The 21,098-nt window shown below is 36.1% G+C and overlaps 2 protein-coding genes and 1 pseudogene across 2 annotated transcripts; all 3 read left to right on the top strand.

The window, feature by feature from the left end:
* Nucleotides 1–5,262: 5,262 nt before the first annotated feature.
* On the top strand, nucleotides 5,263–7,944 carry LOC104879477 (uncharacterized). The gene has a single exon (XM_010652336.3). It carries the CDS (start codon nucleotides 5,263–5,265, stop codon nucleotides 7,744–7,746), a length of 2,484 nt encoding a protein of 827 aa, XP_010650638.3. The 3' UTR covers nucleotides 7,747–7,944.
* Nucleotides 7,945–9,089: 1,145 nt separating this feature from the next.
* On the top strand, nucleotides 9,090–12,586 carry LOC104879476 (pre-mRNA-splicing factor ATP-dependent RNA helicase DEAH1-like; annotated as a pseudogene).
* Nucleotides 12,587–13,522: 936 nt separating this feature from the next.
* LOC104879475 (uncharacterized) lies at nucleotides 13,523–20,789 on the top strand. Its single transcript, XM_010652335.1, has 3 exons — nucleotides 13,523–13,715; nucleotides 17,603–18,528; nucleotides 19,680–20,789. Exons 1-3 carry the CDS (start codon nucleotides 13,523–13,525, stop codon nucleotides 20,787–20,789), a joined length of 2,229 nt encoding a protein of 742 aa, XP_010650637.1.
* The last annotated feature ends 309 nt before the right edge of the window (nucleotides 20,790–21,098 follow it).

Below are 21,098 nucleotides of genomic sequence, written 5' to 3'. Positions count from 1 at the left end.
GTCTAGCTTTATCATTACGATTTATGACTTAAAGTAACAAGAAAAAAAATTTGTTTTTTGTTGTCTAGAGGAATCAAAACAGATCAAAATGAAGTAGGATGGATTATTGTAATTAAATCAAAACAAACCACACATTGATAGATTCCCACTTTGAGTTCAATTAGTTCAAATCTTAATGTTAATATGTAAAAATATATAAGGTGGATTGGATTTAATTTATCGATCTAGGAGAAACATAGGACCACCGGGAGCACGCTTGGGACCAACCTAAAATGCAAAAAGTTTATAAAATGGTTTGCATCATTTTATCAATTGTAAATGACAGAGAGATGGACGTAGCTTCTCCACAAGACTCCAGACCCGCACTAACTAAAGTGATGACAGAGGGAATGAATCTGCAATTTTAAACCAATAAGTGAGTCTCACTAAGATGTTTTGCATCTTCACCCCACTATTTCTGCTTGTTTGTTCTGACTAAAATGTTTAGCATCTTCACCCCACCAATGATTTTGAGGTTATTGTAATTTGTAAGCTAGTGGAATTCTCAATGAGTTTGGATGTTGGGTTGAGCTCTGTTTGGCTGCCGAGAAACCTATTTTTCTATGTAGTTGTTGTAATGTCATGTAGTTGTGCCAGTGGCTATTTACTGGGAAAGCGCGTTGGAATCTAGTTTGTGGTGAAGTGATTAGTTTTGTTTCATTATTTGAAACCAGAAGTGCAATTTGTTTTACTAAAATCAACAAAAGCAATAGTAGTTTTAGCTAGGAGTGTTTTGAAAAACACTTTTAACCTTAGTTTTAAACAATACAAAATTTAAGAAATATTTTTAAAAATTAGATAAATCACTTGAAGGATTGGAAAATCAATTATAATGTTTTTTGGAGAAACACTTTTATGTGATTCTTTTAAAAACACTCTAAGAGACAACATTTTCACAAAAAACATTTCGAATGAAAACAATATCAATCGCACCCTAATATAATCAACTATATTTTAAATAAAAATTAGATAATAAAAAATGTAAAAAAAATAAAATTAAAAATAAAAGAAAATAAAAAGTGAAAAAAATAAAATTAAAAGAAAATAAATTATTTTTATATATCACTTTTAAATTCATTTTAACTTTTTAATATATTTAAAAATTATAAAATTTTAATTAATTTTCATTATATTTTTTTTATTTTTTATTTTTTTTATATGAGAACCAAAGGTGAGAAATTCAATTTTTTAATAATTTTTTTTTCATTGTACATTTTAGAAAGCAAATATACTCTCATTATGACATATCCACTAACAACTTTAATAATATTATTTGAAATGAATGTATGATATTATAATTTCAATATGCTTTCTTAAAGAAGTTACCTATTAGGCAGCGTGCAGGTCACTCCCACCAATCACATTCTGTTAATTCTTTTCTCCACCAAAAAAATAAATAAATGAATCACGAGATTGCATAGGGCGGCCCAACCACATTTGTAATTTCTTTCATTGCAAATAATAATAATAGTAAATAAATAAATAAACCCGTCCTTGTTTAAGTTTTTTTATAAAAAAAACATTTTTTTTTCATTTTAAAATTTTAAAAATAAATATTTACAAATAAATAAATATTAAAAATATGTATAATTTATTTTTATGAAAATTACTATTTTATTTATATTAAAAATTTTGAAAAATAAAAAAAAATCAACTAAAATAAATTTTTATTTAAAATTATATATAATTGAAATAGAACCCATCTTGGGGTTTTAAAAACTTATTAAATCCATCTTTGAATTTATTTATATTTATCTCAAACTCTTCCCGTTTAAGGTAGGATAAAATCGATAATAGAAAAAACTCGTATCAGTATCATCCCTAGTATAATCATATTATTTTGGTTTTTTGGCATATAACGTGGAATTTTATATTATGACAAGAAAAAAAAAATTGTTTTTTTTTTTTTGTTGTCTAGAGGAACAGATCAAAATGAAGTTGGACGATATTGATAGAATTCCAATACGAGTTCAATTAGTCCAAATCTTAATGTTAATATATAAAAATTAATAAGGTGGATTTGATTTGATTTATCGATTTTGGTTAATTGAAACATGGGGGCCACCGGGAGCACGCTTGGGACCAACCTAAAATGCAAAAAGTTGATCACATCACTTGTTTTGCTTCTTCTTCTATTTTAAATTTTTAAATGACAGAGATGGACGTCACTTGTCCACAAGACTCCGCGCTAATAAAAGTAACGATAGAGAAAATGAATCTGCAGTCTTAAACCATTAAGTGGGTCTCACTAAGATGTTTTGCATCTTCACCCCACTATTTCTGCTTGTTTGGTCTGACTAAAACGTTTAGCATCTTGACCCACTAATGAGATTGAGGTTATTGTTATTTGTAACTTCGTAGAATTTTGAATGAGTTTGGGTGTTGGATTGAGCTCTGTTTGGCTGCTGAGAAACTCATTTTCCTATGTAGTTGTTGTAATGTCATGCAGTTGTGCCAGTGGGTACCAGTGGATATTTTCTAGGCAAGCAAGTTGGAATCTGGTTTGTAGTGAAGTCAGGAGTGCATTTCGTTTTACTAAAATCAACAAAGGCAATAGTAGTTTTAGCTGAAAATCAAGATATGCATTGCGTGTTTTTAAGAAATACTTTAAATTTTAAATGTGTTTTTAAAGAAAAATGAGACGCTTAACAAGATTTAGAAAACATTTTTAAAATTTTGAAAAATTATTTATAGTATTAAAAAATCACTTAGAGCTCATTTGATAGTGATTTTAAGAAATACTTTTAATATTTTTAATACTTGAAAATTTTTATTATTTAAATATTAGAGTGCGTTTGATAATAATTTTAAGAAGTGTTTATAATCTTTCTAACACTTGAAAATTTTTATTTATGGTAAAGAGATGAGTGATTCAAAGACTATATAGGTTTTATGGCTATGAGATATATCTTTAGTTTGATTGATATGAGAATGATGATTCAACTAATGACTTTTGGCAAGGAAAACTCATTGACACTAATGTATATGCGTAAGGGTGTTGGCTCCTCACGTTTGTAAAGATCTTCTTGATCTTTCATGAATGGCTTTTCGTTCTAAGTGTGATGAGCTTAGACTTTCCCATAGATGGCCCCAAATGAAGATGCTCGAAAATCTTCATAAATAATTGACATTTTTGGTCCTACAATTTCTGGATTCAAAGGAGGTTCCTTGATACAAAAATGGGTTTCAAGATTTTGGGAGAGTTTTCCCAACAGGGAACCAACCTGTCTTTGGTTGGGGAGGAGCTACTTATATGCTCCTCTTTGAGTTATTTTTAGGGTTTGTTTTTATAGTCTTTATGGTTAATGGTGTGGTACTCATGCAGAGCTTTTGCCTCTTGGGTCAAATCAAAGGTGGGTTCCTTTTTTACTTAGTGTATCAACTTGACCCGGTGCAAATACTAAGTTTATTGGCTTGACCCAATGTAGATGGATGTTATTCAAATACACCTATTGAACTGACATGCCTTCAGGTCGGCTCCCCTTGGGAAAAACTCTCCCAAAACCCTGAAACGCATTTCTGCATCAAGAAACCTCATTTGAATCCAGAAATGGTAGAACCAAAATTGTCAATTATTTATGAAGATTTTTGAGCATCTTCAGGAACCTAAAAAAACTTGACCCATTTTATCATGATAACATTATTTGTGTTTTTTGACATATAATGTCGGGCTTTATGATTACAACTTAAATTAACAAGAAAAAAAATTGTATTTTTTTTGTCTAGAGGAATCAAATTAGATCACAATGAAGAGGGTTCAATTATTGTAATTAAATTAAAACAAACCACATTGATAGATTCCCACATTGAATTCAATTAGTTCAAATCTTAATATTAATATATAAATATTAATAGGATCAAATGGATTTAATTCGTTGATCACAAAGAAACATCCGGCCAACTGGAGCTCGCTTGGGACCAACCTAAAATGCAAAAGTTTATAAAAAGTTTTGCATCTTTTTCTATTTTAAAAGCCAGAGAGATCGACGTTACTTATCCACAAAACTCCAGACCCACGCTAATTAAAGTAGCGGCAAAGAGACTGAATCTGCAATTTTAAACCAATAAGTGGGTCTCACTAAGATGGCACACCAAATATAAAAAATGACGGAGGGAAGACTTCACTCAGTATTTCTGCTTTCACTCTTGACCTCCCATCACACTTCCAACTGTCTCTCTCCCTCACATCACATTGACAGACTCGGAGAAAAGTGGGTATGTTTTGTTTGGCCTAGATTATTCTCAATTACATACAAATTTGCTTCGGTTTGATCCTTGTTAGTTAGCCCATATGAATACTAATGAGTTTGAGGTTATTGTTATTTGTAAGCTTGTGGAATTCTGACTGAGTTTGGGTGTTGGGTTGAGCTCCGTTTGGTTGCTGAGAAACTCATTATTCTATGTAGTTGTAATGTCATGTAGCTGTGCCGGTAAGCAAGTTGGAATCTGGTTTGTAGTGAAGTAATTAGTTTCCTTCATTATTTGAAAATCGAAATCAAAAGTGCATTTTGTTTTACTATTTGAAATCAGAAACACCCTCTGAAAAAAATCACTCCCCATTTCCAAAAATGTGCTCAAGGAAGAAATTGCTTAGAGGTGCTAATCACTGTGTTGAAAGCAAGAGAGGATGCAAAATTTTGAATTTTTTACTTAATGAATTATTAATAGTGTGATACCGCTCTTAGAGGGAAAAAAAGTTTGTACCAGTGTACAGTTTTCTTAATCCTATAGACACGCATTGCATTTAGAGTAAACAATATTTATATGAAGAGGAGCGATTGCCTCCTTATGCAATTCTTTTCCACATGTAACCCCCAACCTCAACCCTGGTGTAGAACTTTTTTTATACACTTTGTAATCCCATGGAACAATGAGGATGTCGTGTTTATATGGGAATCATTGTAATATCCGTCATTTAAAACTGTGAGGGATAATTTGGCTTGGAATGGACAATATCTATCTTGTATATAGATCATATTATGATATATCCCATTTTTAAAGCTATAAAGGTCCATTGGGTCTATAGTAGGTAATATCTACAAGAAAGGAGGATAGTAGTATTGTATGACTGAGATGTGTCAAAAGGTTTAGGTTTTGAGCTTGCCGAATTCTGTTCCTCATCGATTCAACTCTGTCATTTCTAATGATCAATGGACATTCAGATCTTTTGTATTAATCTAATAATTTATTTTTATATTTTCAGGTACTAGATGCATGATGATCATGAATAGGAGGATTGTTCAAGAAATTTTGCCTGTAATTGTGATAGGATTTCTTAATGACTGGCTACTCCGTGGATTGGTTTTAGTCAGCCTCCTCTTACAAATTGAGCTCGTCCTCCTAGGCAGTAGGAGAAAATATACACCCGGAAACTTGCTTAGATTGATCATTTGGCAAGCTTACACAACCAAAGATGCGATAGTTGATATCTTTATTGGCTTACTCTTCAAGTGCCAAGGAGCTGGTGAAGATAACTCATCACAACAAAACGATATGATAAACGCATTTTGGCTAGCATTTCTGCTACAACACCTTGGAGGCCCGGACACCATCACAGCCTATTCTTTAGAAGACAATGAATCATGGAAAAGACAATTCATTCAGATACTCTTGAAGTTTGTGTGGGCATTGAGCATCTTTTTAAGGTCCTGGAAGGGCACACCACTCAATATTATAAGCATGCCAATGTTTGTGACAGGACTGATCAAGTATGGGGAGAAAACTTCGTTTCTAAGGGCCGGAAGCAATGATCATCTTAGAAAAACCATGATCCGTCGTCGATACCGAGGGCTTACTGACCCGGCCCACCGGCCCACCCCAACGGGGTCCTCAGGGCCCACACCGAACGGGTCCTCAGGGCCCACACCAAACGGGTCCTCAGGGCCCACACCGAACGGGTCCTCCGGGTCCACCTCGCCCGGGTGCCCCTGGCCCCCTCCGACCGGGTGCCCCTGGTCCCCCCCGATCGGGTGCCCCTGGCCCCCCCCGACCGGGTGCCCCTGGCCCCCCCAGACCGGGTGCCTCTGCCCCCCCACCCCCTCGACCAGGTGCCCCCCAGTCCCCCCTGACCAGGGGCCCAGCTGTGCGTGTGCCACATTCATGGCAGGGTGTAATGGACATTGTTGTGACGCTTTCATGGCAGAATATGATGGGGTCAGTTATGCCCCATTCATGGCAAAGTGTGATTCCAAGAAAGCTCAGGGATATTTGGTTTCATGCCAGCCAGAAAGTGAAATATCTGAGGTGGTGTATATACCTTCACCAGACCCCATCCCAGAATCTTCGCCAAACCCCAGAAACAAAAGCAATCCAGTTGCAACCCCTTCGCAAAAGGCTAATGAATTCTTCCCCAAGTTCAAGCGTTTATTTACAGATGTCGTCCTTGAGCCGACAGATCTTGAACCAAGCAAGTTGTTTTTCAAGAATATATCTTGGACAGAAGCTTTCGAAGTGATTGAGATTGAGCTTGGATTCATGTATGACATCTTCCATACCAAGCGAATGGTGGCTTATGATGAATGGGGTTTGGTACGCCGTTTCATCTGTCTATTTTCAGCAATCTCAACATTCATGGTCTTCTTGACAATTGACAAGCATGAGTACTCAAATATTGACGTGATTATAACATGGTTGTTGCTGGTTGAGACAATTGTTCAGGAGATCTATTCTATTATTCTACTGTGTTCCTCTGACTGGACCATGAATTGGTTGAGCAAACAAGACAAAACACGAGTGACGGTTCTCATTTGTGAAGCCATATCTAGTTGCCGACTACCTTTTCTATTCCCTGCAAACAAGAGATGGTCTGATTCCATGGCACAGTACAGTCTGATAAGTTACAGCCTCAAAAAATTGCCTATCAAGTTCAGTGAGGTCTGGGAGTTCTTTGGCATTTCTCAGATATTGGAGGAGTTCAGTGAGGTCTGGAATTTCTTCTGCATTTGTCCGAAGTTGGATGAGTGTTCTTCTAAGAATTCAAATGTTGTCCCCAAATGTTTGAAAATTTTGATCTTTGAACAGCTTATGGAGAAATCCACAATTGCCTTAGACATTGAGGCAGCCAAGCAATTATGTGCTCGCAGAGGAGATTGGATACTTGAAAAGATGAACTGTTTCTCTAGATTGGGTTGGAGCACTGGGGGAGAATTCGACCAAAGCATTCTCCTCTGGCACCTAGCAACTGATCTCTGCTACTATACTGATCTAAATAAAAAATCAAGCCCTGCCGAGAACTCAAACCGTAAAGCAAGCAAGCTGCTATCAGATTATATGGTGTATCTTCTGGTCAAGCACCCCGTTATGTTGCCTGATGGAATTGGACAAATCCGATTTCAAGACAGCTGTGCTGAGGCCACGGACATTTTTAAGTGTGTAAAAGATAGAATCCAAGCTTGTAAAAAGTTACTTCTTCAAGTGAACACTGAAATTCCACAATTGAAAGTGAAGGGAGATAGAAGCAAGTCAGTGTTATCCGAAGCCTGTAGGCTGGCCAAGTCTTTGCAATCCCTGGAGACAGAAGAGGAATGGAATTGTGAAAAGAAATGGGAGTTGATGAGTCATGTGTGGGTAGAGATGCTATGTTATGCTGCATGTCACTGTCCAAGGAATCACCATGCCGAGAAGCTAAGGCTAGGTGGAGAGCTGCTCACTCATGTCTGGCTTCTCATGGCTCATTTTGGTATTACTGAACATGTATGCCAGGATTAGGCTGGTTGTGAATTAGGAATGCTGATGACAAAGAGATTGGGTCGATTTTCTCCATTTCCATGGAAATTCCTTTTTTCTCAAAAATGGTTTTCAATCCTTTTATTCAAAGGAGTTTCTATTGAGGTGGTGAGAGTTCCACCATTGTTGCATTTGCTTTAAGTTTCATTTTAAAGGTGGAGTCTTTCCTTAGAACTGTTACTCCCATTTGTGCTTTGTTTTATTTAAGGGGAACCTGAAACATTCTTACATCCATTTGCATAAAAGTAGTTAATAATTAAGGAAGAAAATAAAAGAAATGATTGGTATGGATGAAATGGAAAAATATCTATATTGGGCAAATTAAAGGGGAGAGATTCCTCCTGTGAAAGATATAAAATTGATGTCTGACCTTTTCTTCTAGTCCATTCAAAGGGCCTGATTCTTGAATGACCAGAACACACAGCTTCTGTGCCACCCATGAGAGAATGACCTTGGCCATGGATCCTCCATTCTACCTCCTCTTTTTCCCATAATACTGAGGAGAAAGAGGCTTCTACAAGACTCAAATCTTGGGGATTGGAACTGCAAAATTTAGGTTGTAGCTAGAGAAAATAATTGGAGCCGTCAAATTTATTTTGTAGCCGGAGAGAAAGGGATAGCTTCCTTGACATTTCCCATAATCCCAGTCACATGTGGAATATTCCTTCAACTAAAACCATTGATTTGCATATTTCTCAGGGAATAACCTTATTAATTAATGATTTAAGTAGTTCATTTCACACCATGACACTATTCCCCAACAACACAGCTATAAAAGATTAGAAAAAGGGCTTCACTTCGTCCCCTTTGAAAGCAATCTTAACATTTTGTTGAAATGTAGCCAGGGAGCACAAGCGACAAGCCTACTATTTTGTTTCTTATGACAATGGACTCTCACAAGTGAACAAATCTATGGTATGGCCAAAACAAACAAATAAACAAACTGTCTCCAATGGTGATTGCCAAGTTACAAGCCATGTAGAATTTTTTTAATGCAATTTCACTAAAGTTGCTACCTAGAAGAGCAATTAAGAAGAGGGTCAGAATTTGTTATATGATCTAGTGGTTCCTTTACAGAATTAATGATATAGAAGTAGGGCTTATGCTACAGCATACAAGACCCTAGTTTAGAAGAAATCATCAAGAAATTTCCATGACATTATAGGCGAGAGAAATCCAAGAGGTTTGAAAAAGGCTATAACCTATAGACTGAGGTTGACTCGGATTTATTAATTGATCCTTTTTGTTTAACCCACTCCAGTCCATCTTACCCCAATTTTGTTTTTTTTTTTTCCACACTCACAAAATTCTTTGGTCTCAGAACCATGAGGTTTAGCCTGCAGCAGGGGAGAATAAAGGCAAAAATAAAGTTCCCACAGTTAACCAAGTTCTGTGAGTGCTCAAAAAATGGCTTGATGGAATCATCATGGCAAGGCAGAGAGCTGCTCACTCATATTTGGCTTCTAATGCCTCATTTTGGTATAGCTGAACATTTCAAGATTTTGCAAGGCCATGCAAGGACAGAGGTGGATATCGATTAGGAACACTGATGAAAATTAAGAGAAAGGCCAATACCCTAGTCAATAAGTTTGATATGCCACAAATCATCTAAACAGCTCTAAGACTACTTCAAATTTATAAATTACATTCACTTTCATAATTATTATTATTATTATTATTATTATTATTATTATTTTTGTAAAAATTCTTAGGCCTCTCTACATGATGTCAACAAAGAAGTAGAACAGAACATTGAAAGACCTACTCACATCCATTGCTTCATTCATCTCCAATAAAAGCTTAGACAGAACAATGGTGTCTCAGATGTTGTTCTAAGCAATTGTCTAATGTAAAGAAAAGGAATGCATTTTCAACCTTACACAAGACCTTATGCTCTAAATCTCTAAATGTTGAGCTCAAAATGAGCTACATCTTTGAACCCATCATGATGAGACCTTGTGTAGACCCCCATTTTTGGGGCTCCTTTTTTTCATGTTCCTGCAGCTCATTTTTGCCAGGTGGAGGGCTCTCAAAGAGCCATGTGCTGCCTCCTGATCGGCTGCTAGGGAATCAGCTAGTGTTTTGAATGAGCTAATGGAAAAGGGACACTTGTAAAGGGAGATTCTGCAGGAGCGTGTATTCTGTTCTGAGGGTAGCCAGCTGTAGGTGAAAGGGTGCTTTTTTCTTGCTGATTGAGAGAGATATTTTGAGGGGGATTTCGTTTAGCTTGGAGGTAGCAAGCTGGAGGGGAGTAACAGGGAGAGTTTTCGTGGGACCTTGGAAGAAAAGTTTTGAGAGATAACCAGAGAGTGAGAGAGAGGGAGAGCTGTATATTTGGAGAGTAGAGGAGGATGGCTCCACTGTTTCATTAGTTTCGTTGGCATTGGAGGTGGATTTAAGGTGTTTGAAGCTGAACAGAGCTTTACTAAAGAAGGGTACTCTCAGGTATGAATGCAACAGGTTTATTGTTTGATTCGGATCCTTACTATCCCTCTACATTTCTTGTCGATATTTGGATATTTATTGGTTTGCTTGGGGTGAATGATGAAGGCCACTTGTTGCTTGTTGATATATAATCTTGAACTTGTGTTTGCCATTGTTGATCTTAATATACCTTGCCTCTATTGCGAAATACCTAAGAATCATGCCAATAGTCGTATTTGATGTGGTTTTTCTCACTTAATCAGAGGGCTCACTGATGACCCATGTGAAGCCTCATTTGAGGATGTTTTTTTTATTTTGTTTTCTTTCATGCTCTGTTCCTATGGTTTCTTCTCTTCTGTGGTTGCCTTTTATTCCTGGATCTTGTTCAATACATTGGCTGTGAGAGAGACAGAAATCAGGGCTGGCTGTGAATTCTTACAAGGGATACATATTCTCAAAGTTTGGATGTCATCTAAGAGCAGAATTGATCACAAGAACATCCAAATGATTCAGCAACTTCAGTCTTGTCAGTGACATTTTGAAGGTAGCTATGGGTGTTGCGTCCTTGTTCTATGATCCCAGTAAAGCTTCCCACAACTTCGCATGGGAAACCATGGCTGCATCTTCCATTGGGAATGGGATTGCCTAGCTATTTCGTTCACTGTGTTTATTGAACCTATGAATCCAGTTCAGCCAAAGGTCGAGAGCCACAGCCAAGAAGCGAAGCTTAATTGGCCGTAGCAGTATCATCCTTGACTAAGAGGGTTCCACGTGCTGATAGGGTGATGGGTCGGTGGGGAATGAATGAAAATGCATGGAGGGTGTGGTGTTTGATGATTCATGGCTGGCTCGATACCGGAAGGGCCACAATCCGATGCTCGTTAACACAATAGCAGAATATAAGACAACGGGATGCAGCAGGGACACGAAAGTTAACAGAGCCAAAGTTATCACGGAAGGAGGAAGAAGAAGCAATCCGGAGATCTAATGCTATGGAGGAAGATGACATTTCGGCTTTAAGAAAAGTTTCAAGACAAGAATATTTAAAGAAAATGGAGCAAAAGAAACTGGAGGAGCTTAGAGATGATATAGAAGATGAACAATATCTCCTTGATGGCGTGAAGTTGATTGAAGCAGAACAGCGTGAACTAAGGTACAAAAGGGAAATATACGATCTTGTGAAGAAGAGGTCAGAAGAAACTGATGATATAAATGAGTATAGAATGTTTGAAGCTTATGATCAGGAAGGGGGTGTAAATCAGGAGACGAGAATTGCTGTGGCTTTGCAGTGTTATAGGGACTCAAGTGCAAATGATAAGATTAATCCATTTGCAGAACAAGAGGCATGGGAGGAGCATCAAATTGGAAAGGCAACCTTAAAATTTGGTTTAAAAGATAAAAACCAAAAGTCAGATGACTGTCAGTTTGTATTTGAGGACCAGATTGAATTCATCAAGGCATCTGTGATGGATGGTGACTAGTTTGAAGATGGTTTATTTGCTGAGCCTCATGATGATTATGTCGCAAAATCAGAATTAGAGAAACTTCAGGAAGATAGAAAAATGTTGCCTATCTATCCATATCGAGATGAATTGCTCAAAGCAGTAGATGATCATCAGATTCTTGTTATTGTTGGGGAGACTGGTTCTGGGAAAACCACACAGATACCTTAATATCTTCATGAAGCTGGGTACACAAAGCGTGGAAAGGTTGGACGTACCCAGCCACGGCGAGTTGCTGCTATGAGTGTTGCAGCTCGAGTTTCTCAGGAAATGGGCGTTAAACTTGGGCATGAGGTTGGCTATTCTATCCGTTTTGAAGATTGCACGACAGAAAAGACGGTTCTAAAATATATGACTGATGGAATGTTATTGAGAGAATTCCTTGGTGAACCAGATCTGGCAAGCTACAGCGTGGTGATCGTGGATGAGGCCCATGAAAGAACGCTCTCAACTAATATTCTATTTGGATTAGTAAAGGATTTGCTTATGTGGAGTTTGTTGAGATAGAGTGTTCAGAATGCTCCTCTTTTAAATGAATCGGGATTGCATGGCCGCCAGTTGAAGACGAAGACCTTCCAGGCATGGGCCCCCTTTTCTATCCTTCATATGGTTATGAAAGGGTTTCAAGGTTCAGACGCCCCATGCAGTATAGGTCACACTGATATGGCAGTAAGGACAAGGGAATGGCTATAGCCTCTTGTGTTGAGCAATGGTCCGCATGGCCACCTTAATGCATGTGTCATCTCCCTTTACTTTTTTTTTCTCTTTGATTTTAAAAAAAAATGTTTTCTCAGTCCCATTTTGCAAATTACCTTCAAAATGTTAGTTCTTTTAATAATCTTGATCCTTCAAATTCTCGTTCATCCTTAGAATTTATTTTTATTTTTTTTACGTTCCAAAAATTTCTTTCTTTTTAATAAAAATTTGCTGCCATTTTCCCTTATGGCAAGCAATTTTCATAAATTCCATGATTTTTGAAAGGTTTTAAAATAAGCATTAATTCAATTTTGTAATTCCAAATGATGAAATTTATGGAATGGATTTAAAACGGGCTTTGGTGGGGGCCCAACATTATTGGATGTTTCCTTTGAAAATCAATTTGATTGAATTGTGATATATGATGATTTCGTATTCGATTTAGTGGCATGTGAGCTATGTTTTGTGTCCATTATTTGTGCACTAACCTCCTTTATTGATAGCACATTGTGGCTCATTGTTAAGATACACTCTCATTCTCACTCTGGTCATTTTTATGCATGTTTAGATTCTCGTATGTGCATGATCTTTTTGGATATCCATTGATCTTCTTACTAATTGTCATGATTGCTTTATTTTATTAGTAGAGACCCGTTTTTAGGGACTTAGAGAGGTGCTACGGTCTTTACCGTACCTTTCCGATAAGTAACTTGACCCCCGAGCCTAATCCGGTTTTTCACAGACCACCTTTTCTAAATTAAGAAATCATACTTAGGGTTTTCCTTCTTATTTTGTTTACCTTTTTAAAAATTAAACAAAAATAAATAGCGACTCCAAGTCATTTTATAAATCAATAAAATCATTTTAAAATAAAAAAAGAGCTCGTCATCGAGTTGAAGTGCATGAGCCGAAATGCGGGGTCTACACCTTGATTGATCTTACCGACTCATTATTCTTCATGAAATAGGACCTCTACTTCACATCCTCATATATACAAGGGCTCTATTACCACCAAATCATGATAAATAATTAAAAAAGGGTAATTATCTTTTTATTAAAAAAGACATGAGAAGTCTTGCTAACTTGTCCTGACCCAGTGCCTAGTTATCTAAAATTCACGGACAAGTATAGTTCAAATGGCATTAGACATTAAGATTTCACAGCTGGGGACAGTGATATTAGAGGAAACTGCAGTAGGTCATTCTAATACAGATGCAGGGAGCAGCATTACCCCCAAGTCAGCCATGCTGCATGAGGCTTACTACATTTTTGACACTTTCAGGCACTTCTTTGCAGATCTGGTTCATTCTTGTTCCAGAATACATCTTGGTGAAAGCTTGGTGGGAAGCTTTCACCATTTCTGTGTTTATAGCCTTCTCGATCTTATTCGTTTAAGCTTAGTTTGATTGTTCAACAATAGACTTCACAGATGATCAGATTGATTAATTGATCTCACACTCGAAGCTTATTGCGAGAACCACAATCTTGAAATTATATTATTACAAGTTCAAAACAAATTTCACCTCAAAAAAGGGTATGTTTTATTAGCTGAACCCACACCCCAGAAGCTATGTCTAGTTAAATTGTATCATTTCTGCTAAGTAATCAGAGTAGTGATTAATTGAAATACTAAGCAAAGGAGAACCTGACAACAATGAAGAGTATGAAACTTCTCAACCCTCTTGACTCTGAACCACAAAAAAAATAAAATTGTTAAAAGCCTAATGTGTTTTTTATTCTTAATAACATAAAACAGAAAATAATTTCTAGTTATCTAACATGTTTTTTTTTTTTTTTTTTCTGGAGAACAAAATATTATTCTTGAAAACAGTTGTCAAATAAACCCTAAACTTCTTTTAAGAAAATTGGCAGTTCAATAGTTAAATGTACCTTGTTTGTCTTTCTCTCTCTTTATTTCTTTTATATTTTTATCATTGGATTATCCCGGTGATAGAAGGCCTAGGACGCATGTTCTCTTAGTAATAAAATATTATTTAATAGTGGTAGATGAATGAAGATGATATCACGTGAGTGAGAAAGATCCATACCCATGAGTTTGATGTATTAATTTAAAAATGTCATAAGCATATCAATAACCATTCATATGGTATACACTCATTAATTTTAGTATATGAATAACCATCCCTTGGAAATATAAACTAAAATTTAGCCTAAGTTGGCTTCACATGATAGTTAAAGGAATACGACTTCATTTAGAAAGTCAGGAAAGAAAAAAATCCTTCAATTTTAGCATGTTGATAACAATGTTGAGATCCAAAAGAATTGATGATGAAGATTATTTAGTAGTGATCTTGGGAAGTACTATTTCTAGTTATTTTAGCATTTGAAAATAATTCTTTTGATAAAAACTTTTAACCATTAGAAATATTAAAAATGTTTCCTAGAAATATTGTCAAACATACTCTAAAATTCATATATCTTCCAACTTTATCTATCTACTAATTCCAATATTATTAAAATTCACTATCCATTAACATTCACACTATATTGAATGGCTATAAATCAACTTGATAGGCCCACAACTTTATTTTTCAATTTTAATATTATGAAGATACTAAATTTAAGGTTTTCTCATTGCGAAGATTCTTTGCTTTGTTGACATATTATCTAATAATTTAAATTAAATTTTTAGATTATAATGATAACAGACGTAACATGCACTCAAGAGAGTTGAACTAATTAACTTCATTAAAAAATATATATATAAAAATAAATAAATAAATAAAAACATGTGTCAACCAACTGTACTTAATTAATATGTAAAGAAAAATCATGTTTTTTTTCTCAACGTTTTTAAATTCTTTGTTTTCAAGAGAATTTTTAAATTATGAAATAAATTTTTATATCTAGTCCAATTCAAATTCTTTCATGGGTTAATCCTGGATGGATTAGTAATTAAATGAATTAAAGATCAAAATTTTCCCTCTCAACAATAATAACATCCTAATAATAATGAATAATAATAATTCAAAAACATTCAATCAAAAAAAGAACACCAAATATAATATAGAAAAACCCTCCAAAGGATACAAATAATCAAGTCCTCACTAATTTATTCACTTTGAAAACTTAAATAAATATATCTTAATACTTGAGGTGGGAATCCATTATCCCAAAAAATAATGAACATAGAAAGATCATAAAGAAATCATGCCAGAGAAACTTCCTAAATAAATACACTATGACTTTGTTTGATTATATAAAAATGCAAGGAAAAAAAATAAAGGAAAAAAAATAAAAGAAAATAAAAATCAGATTTAAAGTCAATAAATATTTTATGTCACTTCAAATTCATTTCATTTATTTGAACTTTTCAATATCAAGATTGAATTATTTAAAAATGTAAAAGTTTTTAATTTTATTTAATTTTATTTAATATTTTTCATAGGACAACCAAATATAGAAAATCAATTTCCTTAACAAGTTTTTTTTCTTAGTGCTTTTTGAAAACAAAACATAACATGTGATTATGACATTACAAATAACAACATTAATATTATGATTTTAAGGATATATAACATTATAATTTAAAGGCATCGTATGTACTCAGGATGGGGTGGGACAAAGTCCTACCTGAACCCGCCTCAAACTCATCCTAAATTTTTAAAAATTTCTTAAATTCATCTCAAATCTATTTATCTTTATCCTAAACCCTTCCCGCCAGGAGCAAGACGAAACGGGTACCCCGAAGAACTGCCCATTGTCATCCCTATAATGATAAAATTATTTGAGTGTTTTGGCATATAATGTTTGGCTTTATGATTAGGACTTGATTTAATAAGAAAAGAAATTCATTTTTGTTATCTAGAGGAATCAAAACAGATCAAAATGAAGGATCGATTTTTGTAATCAACTCAAAACAAGCCATAGATTCCCACTTTGAGTTTAATTAGTTCAAATCTTAATGTTAATATATAAAAATTAATAGGGTCACCTAGATTTTGTCAATCTCGGACAAACATCTGGCCACCGGGAACACGCTTGGGACCAACGTAAAATCCAAGAGTTTTTTGCATCTTTTTCTATTTTAAATGACATCCACGTTACTACACAAAACTCCAGACCCGCGCTAATTAAAGTAATAACAGAGAGACCGTATCTGCAATTTTAAACCAAGAAGTAGGTCTCACTGAGATGCCACACCAAAAAAAAATGACGGAGGGAAGACTTCACTCACTATTTCTGCTTGCACTCTTGACCTCCCATGGCACTTCTTAGTGTCTCTCTCCCTCACATCACATTCACAGACTCGGAGAAAAGTGGGTATGTTTTCTTTGGCTTAGATTACATACAAATTTGCTTCGGTTTAATCCTTGTTTGTTGGCCCATATGAATACTAATGAGTTTGAGGTTATTGTTATTTGTAAGTTTGTGGGATTCTGAATGAGTTTGGGTGTTGGGTTGAGCTCCGTTTGGTTGCTGAGAAAATCATTTTTCTATGTAGTTGTAATGTCATGCAGTTGTGTCAGTGTCTATTTTCTAGGCAAGCAAGTCGGAATCTGGTTTGTAGTGAAGTAATTAGTTTCCTTCATTATTTGAAAATTGAAATTAGAAGTGCATTTTGTTTTACTATTTGAAATCAGAAACACCCTCTGACAAAAATCACTCCCCATTTCCAAAAATGTGCTCATGGAAGAAATTGCTTAGATGTGCTAATCACTGTGTTGAAAGCAAGAGAGGATGCAAAATTTTGAATTTTTTACTTAGTCAATTATTAATAGTGTGATACCGTCTTAGAGGGAAAAAAGTTTGTAGTAGTGTACAACTTCTCTTAATCTTATAGACATGCATTGCATCTAGAGCAAATAATATTTATATGGAGAGGAGCGAATCCCTCCACATGCAATGCTTCTCTACATGTGATCCCTAACCTCGACCCTAATGTAAAACTTTTTCTATCCACCCTGCAATCCCATGGAACAATGAGGATGTTGTGTTTATACGGAAATCATTGTGATCTCTATATTGTATATGGATACATCCTACTTTTAAAGCTTTAAAGGTCCATTGGGTCAAGAGCAAGTAATATCTACAAGAAAAGAGCATAGTAGTATTGTATGATTGAGATGTGTCAAAAGGTTTAGGTTTTGAGCATGCTGAATTCTGTTCCTCATCAATTCACTCTGTCATTTCTAATGATCAATTGACATTCAGATCTTCTGTATTAATCTGATAATTTATTTTTATATTTTCAGGTATTGGCTGCATGATCATCATGAATAGGAGGACTGTACAAGAAATTTTGCCTGTAATTGTGGTTAGATTTCTTAATGAGTGGCTACTCCGTGGATTGGTTTTAGTCAGCCTCCTCTTACAAATTGAGCTCGTCCTCCTGGGCAACAGGAGAAAATATACACCCGGAAAGTTGCTTAGATTCACCATTTGGCTAGCTTACACAACCAAAGATTTGGTGTTTGATATTTTTATTGGCGTACTCTTCAAGTGCCTGGGAGCTGGAAACGATTACTCATCACAACAAAACGATATGATAAGGGCATTTTGGCTACCATTTCTGCTACACCACCTTGGAGGCCCGGACACCATCACAGCCTATTCTTTGGCAGATGATGAATTATGGATAAGACCCTTCATTCATCTACTCTTGATGTTTCTGTGGGCATTGAGCATCTTTTTAAGGTCCTGGAAGCGCACACTACTCAATATTCTAACCTATTCAATGTTTGTGACAGGACTGATCAAGTTTGGGGAGAAAACTTTGTTTCTAAAGTCCGGAAGCATGGATCATTTTAGAGATTCCATTATCCGTCATCCAGGCCCAGAGGTCATTGACGACTATATACCTTCGCCAGACCCCAGTAACCAAAGTATCCCAGATGCAGTCCCTTTGCAAAAGGCTAACAAATTCTTCCCCAAGTTCAAGCGTTTATTTACAGATCTCGTCCTTGAGCCGACAGCCCTTGAACAAAGCAAGTCCTACTTCAAGAATATATCTTGGACAGAAGCTTTCCAAGTGATTGAGATTGAGCTTGGATTCATGTATGACATCTTCTATACCAAGCCAATGAAGGCTTATGATAAATTCGATCTCCTACTCCGTTTCATCTGTCTATTTCCAACAATCTCAACATGTTGTGCCAGCGGAAGCTTTGATGCCAACGATGTTAGTTCAAGAACACAAAGATAAAAACAATCACACATACGGTACACGAGGTTTTAACGTGGTTCGGCCAACCATGCCTACGTCCACGGATGAAAGAGAATAATTCCACTATACAATAGAGAATATTACAGAGGATAGAACCAGATACAACTATTGGGTTCCCGAAACATCCCATGTTTCCCCACTCCTTGTATCCATACCTTACTACGAGCCCTCTCGCTCCACCAGGTACCTCCCGTTCTTCCTCACATCTCTATCCACCTTGTATAGTCTCTATAGGCCCATCTCCATCTCATAACTTTTTCCCCTCATGACCTAGAATATTTATAGAGATATTTCCAACAACCTTCCTTATTCTATAAGGAAGTCTAATATTACAATAATATATCAACCTAGAAATATTTTATACAATGTTCTTTACAAAAAAGGAATATTTACTAATTAGGAATTTGGGACAATTCCCAACAATCTCCACCTTGGACCAAATTACATGAAGTTAATCTTCAATCTCTCCATGACACAAACCTTTTTGTATCATATCACCACGAAAGAGCAATTGACTCCACCTTCAGTGAAAATTCCTTTTGTTTTCATCTTGTGTGCTTTGTGATCTTTTACTCTTCCAGAAATCTTCAACCCAAGCTCTGATACCAGTTGTAGGGAATTAAACCGAATTCCCAACCCGTGAGAAACAAAAAAATTAGAGAAAACACACGCCAAAGAAAAACAATCACACATACGGTACACGAGGTTTTAACGTGGTTCGGCCAACCATGTCTACGTCCACGGATGAGAGAGAATAATTCCACTATACGATAGAGAATATTACAGAGGATAAAACCAGATACAACTATTGGGTTCCCGAAACATCCCATGTTTCTCCACTCCTTGTATCCATACCTTACTACGAGCCCTCTCGCTCCACCAGGTACCTCCCGTTCTTCCTCACATCTCTATCCACCTCGTATAGTCTCTATAGGCCCAGGCCCATCTCCATCTCATAACTTTTTCCCCTCATGACCCAGAATATTTATAGAGATATTTCCAACAACCTTCCTTATTGAATAAGGAAGTCTAATATTACAATAATATATCAACCTAGAAATATTCTATACAATGTTCTTTACAAAAAAGGAATATTTACTAATTAGGAATTTGGGACAATTCCCAACACAACATTCATCGGCTTCTTGATAATTGACAAGCATGAGTACTCAACTACTGACGTGATTATAACATGGTTGTTGCTGGCTGGAGCAATTGTTCTGGAGATCTATTCTATTATTCTACTGTGTTCCTCTGACTGGACCACGATTTGGTTGAACAAACAAGAAAGAACACGAGTGACTCTTATCTGTGAAGCCATATCTAGTTGCCGACTACCTTATCTCTTCCCTGCAAACAAGAGATGGTCTGATTCCATGGCACGGTACAATCTAATAAGTTACAGCTTCAAAAAATTGCCTATCAAGTTCAGTGAGGTTAGGAAGTTCTTTCGCATTTCTCAGATGTTGAAGTGTTCTTCTAAGAATTCAGATGTCCCCAAATATTTGAAAAAAATGATCTTTGAACAGCTTCAGAAGAAATCAAAGCATACCCCAGGCATTAAGGAAGCCAAGGAATTATGTGCTGACAGAGGAAAACGGACACTAGAAGAGATGAAATGTTTCTCTACCTTACATTGGAGCATTGAGGGAGAATTCGATGAGTGCATTCTAGTCTGGCACCTAGCAACTGATCTCTGCTACGATACTGATCTAAACAAAAAATCAAGCCCTGCCAAGAACTCAAACCGTGAAGCAAGCAAGCTGCTATCAGATTATATGGTGTATCTTCTGCTCAAGCGCCCCCTTATGCTTCCTCCTGGAATTGGACAAATCCGATTTAGAGACAGCTGTGCTAAGGCCACAAAGATTTTTCAGACTGTAAAAGATAGAAATATCCAATCTTGTAAAAGGTTTCTTCTTCAAGTGAACACTGAAATTCCACCATTGAAAGCGAAAGGAGATGGAAGCAAGTCAGTGTTACTCGATGCCTGTAGGCTGGCCAAGTCTTTGCAATCTCTGGAGTCAGAAAAATGGAACAATGAAAAGAAATGGGAGATGATGAGTCATGTGTGGGTAGAGATGCTATGTTATGCTGCATGTCACTGTCCACGGAATGAACATGCCAAGGAGCTAACGCAAGGTGGAGAGCTGCTCACTCATGTCTGGCTTCTCATGGCTCATTTTGGTATTACTGAACATGTATGCCAGGATTAGGCTGATTGTGAATTAGGAATGCTGATGACAAAGAGGTTGGGTGGATTTTCTCCATTTCCATGGAAATTCCTTTTTTCTCAAAAATGATTTTCATTCCTTTCATGCAAATAAGTTTCAATTCAGGTGGTGAGAGTTCCACCATTGTTGCATTTTCTTTAAGTTTCATTTTGAAGGTGGAGTCTTTCACCAGAATTGTTAGTCCCATTTGTGCTTTGTTTTATTTAAGGGGAACCTTTACCTTATTGTGTTAATAATTAAGGAAGAAAATTAAGGAAATAATCGGTATGGATGAAATGGAAAAATATCTAT

This window comes from Vitis vinifera, chromosome 5 (genome assembly GCF_030704535.1).
Source record: "Vitis vinifera cultivar Pinot Noir 40024 chromosome 5, ASM3070453v1".
NCBI classification, from domain to species: domain Eukaryota; kingdom Viridiplantae; phylum Streptophyta; class Magnoliopsida; order Vitales; family Vitaceae; genus Vitis; species Vitis vinifera.
Note: the sequence above shows the minus strand (reverse complement) of the source record. Positions and strands in the feature narration are given on the sequence as shown.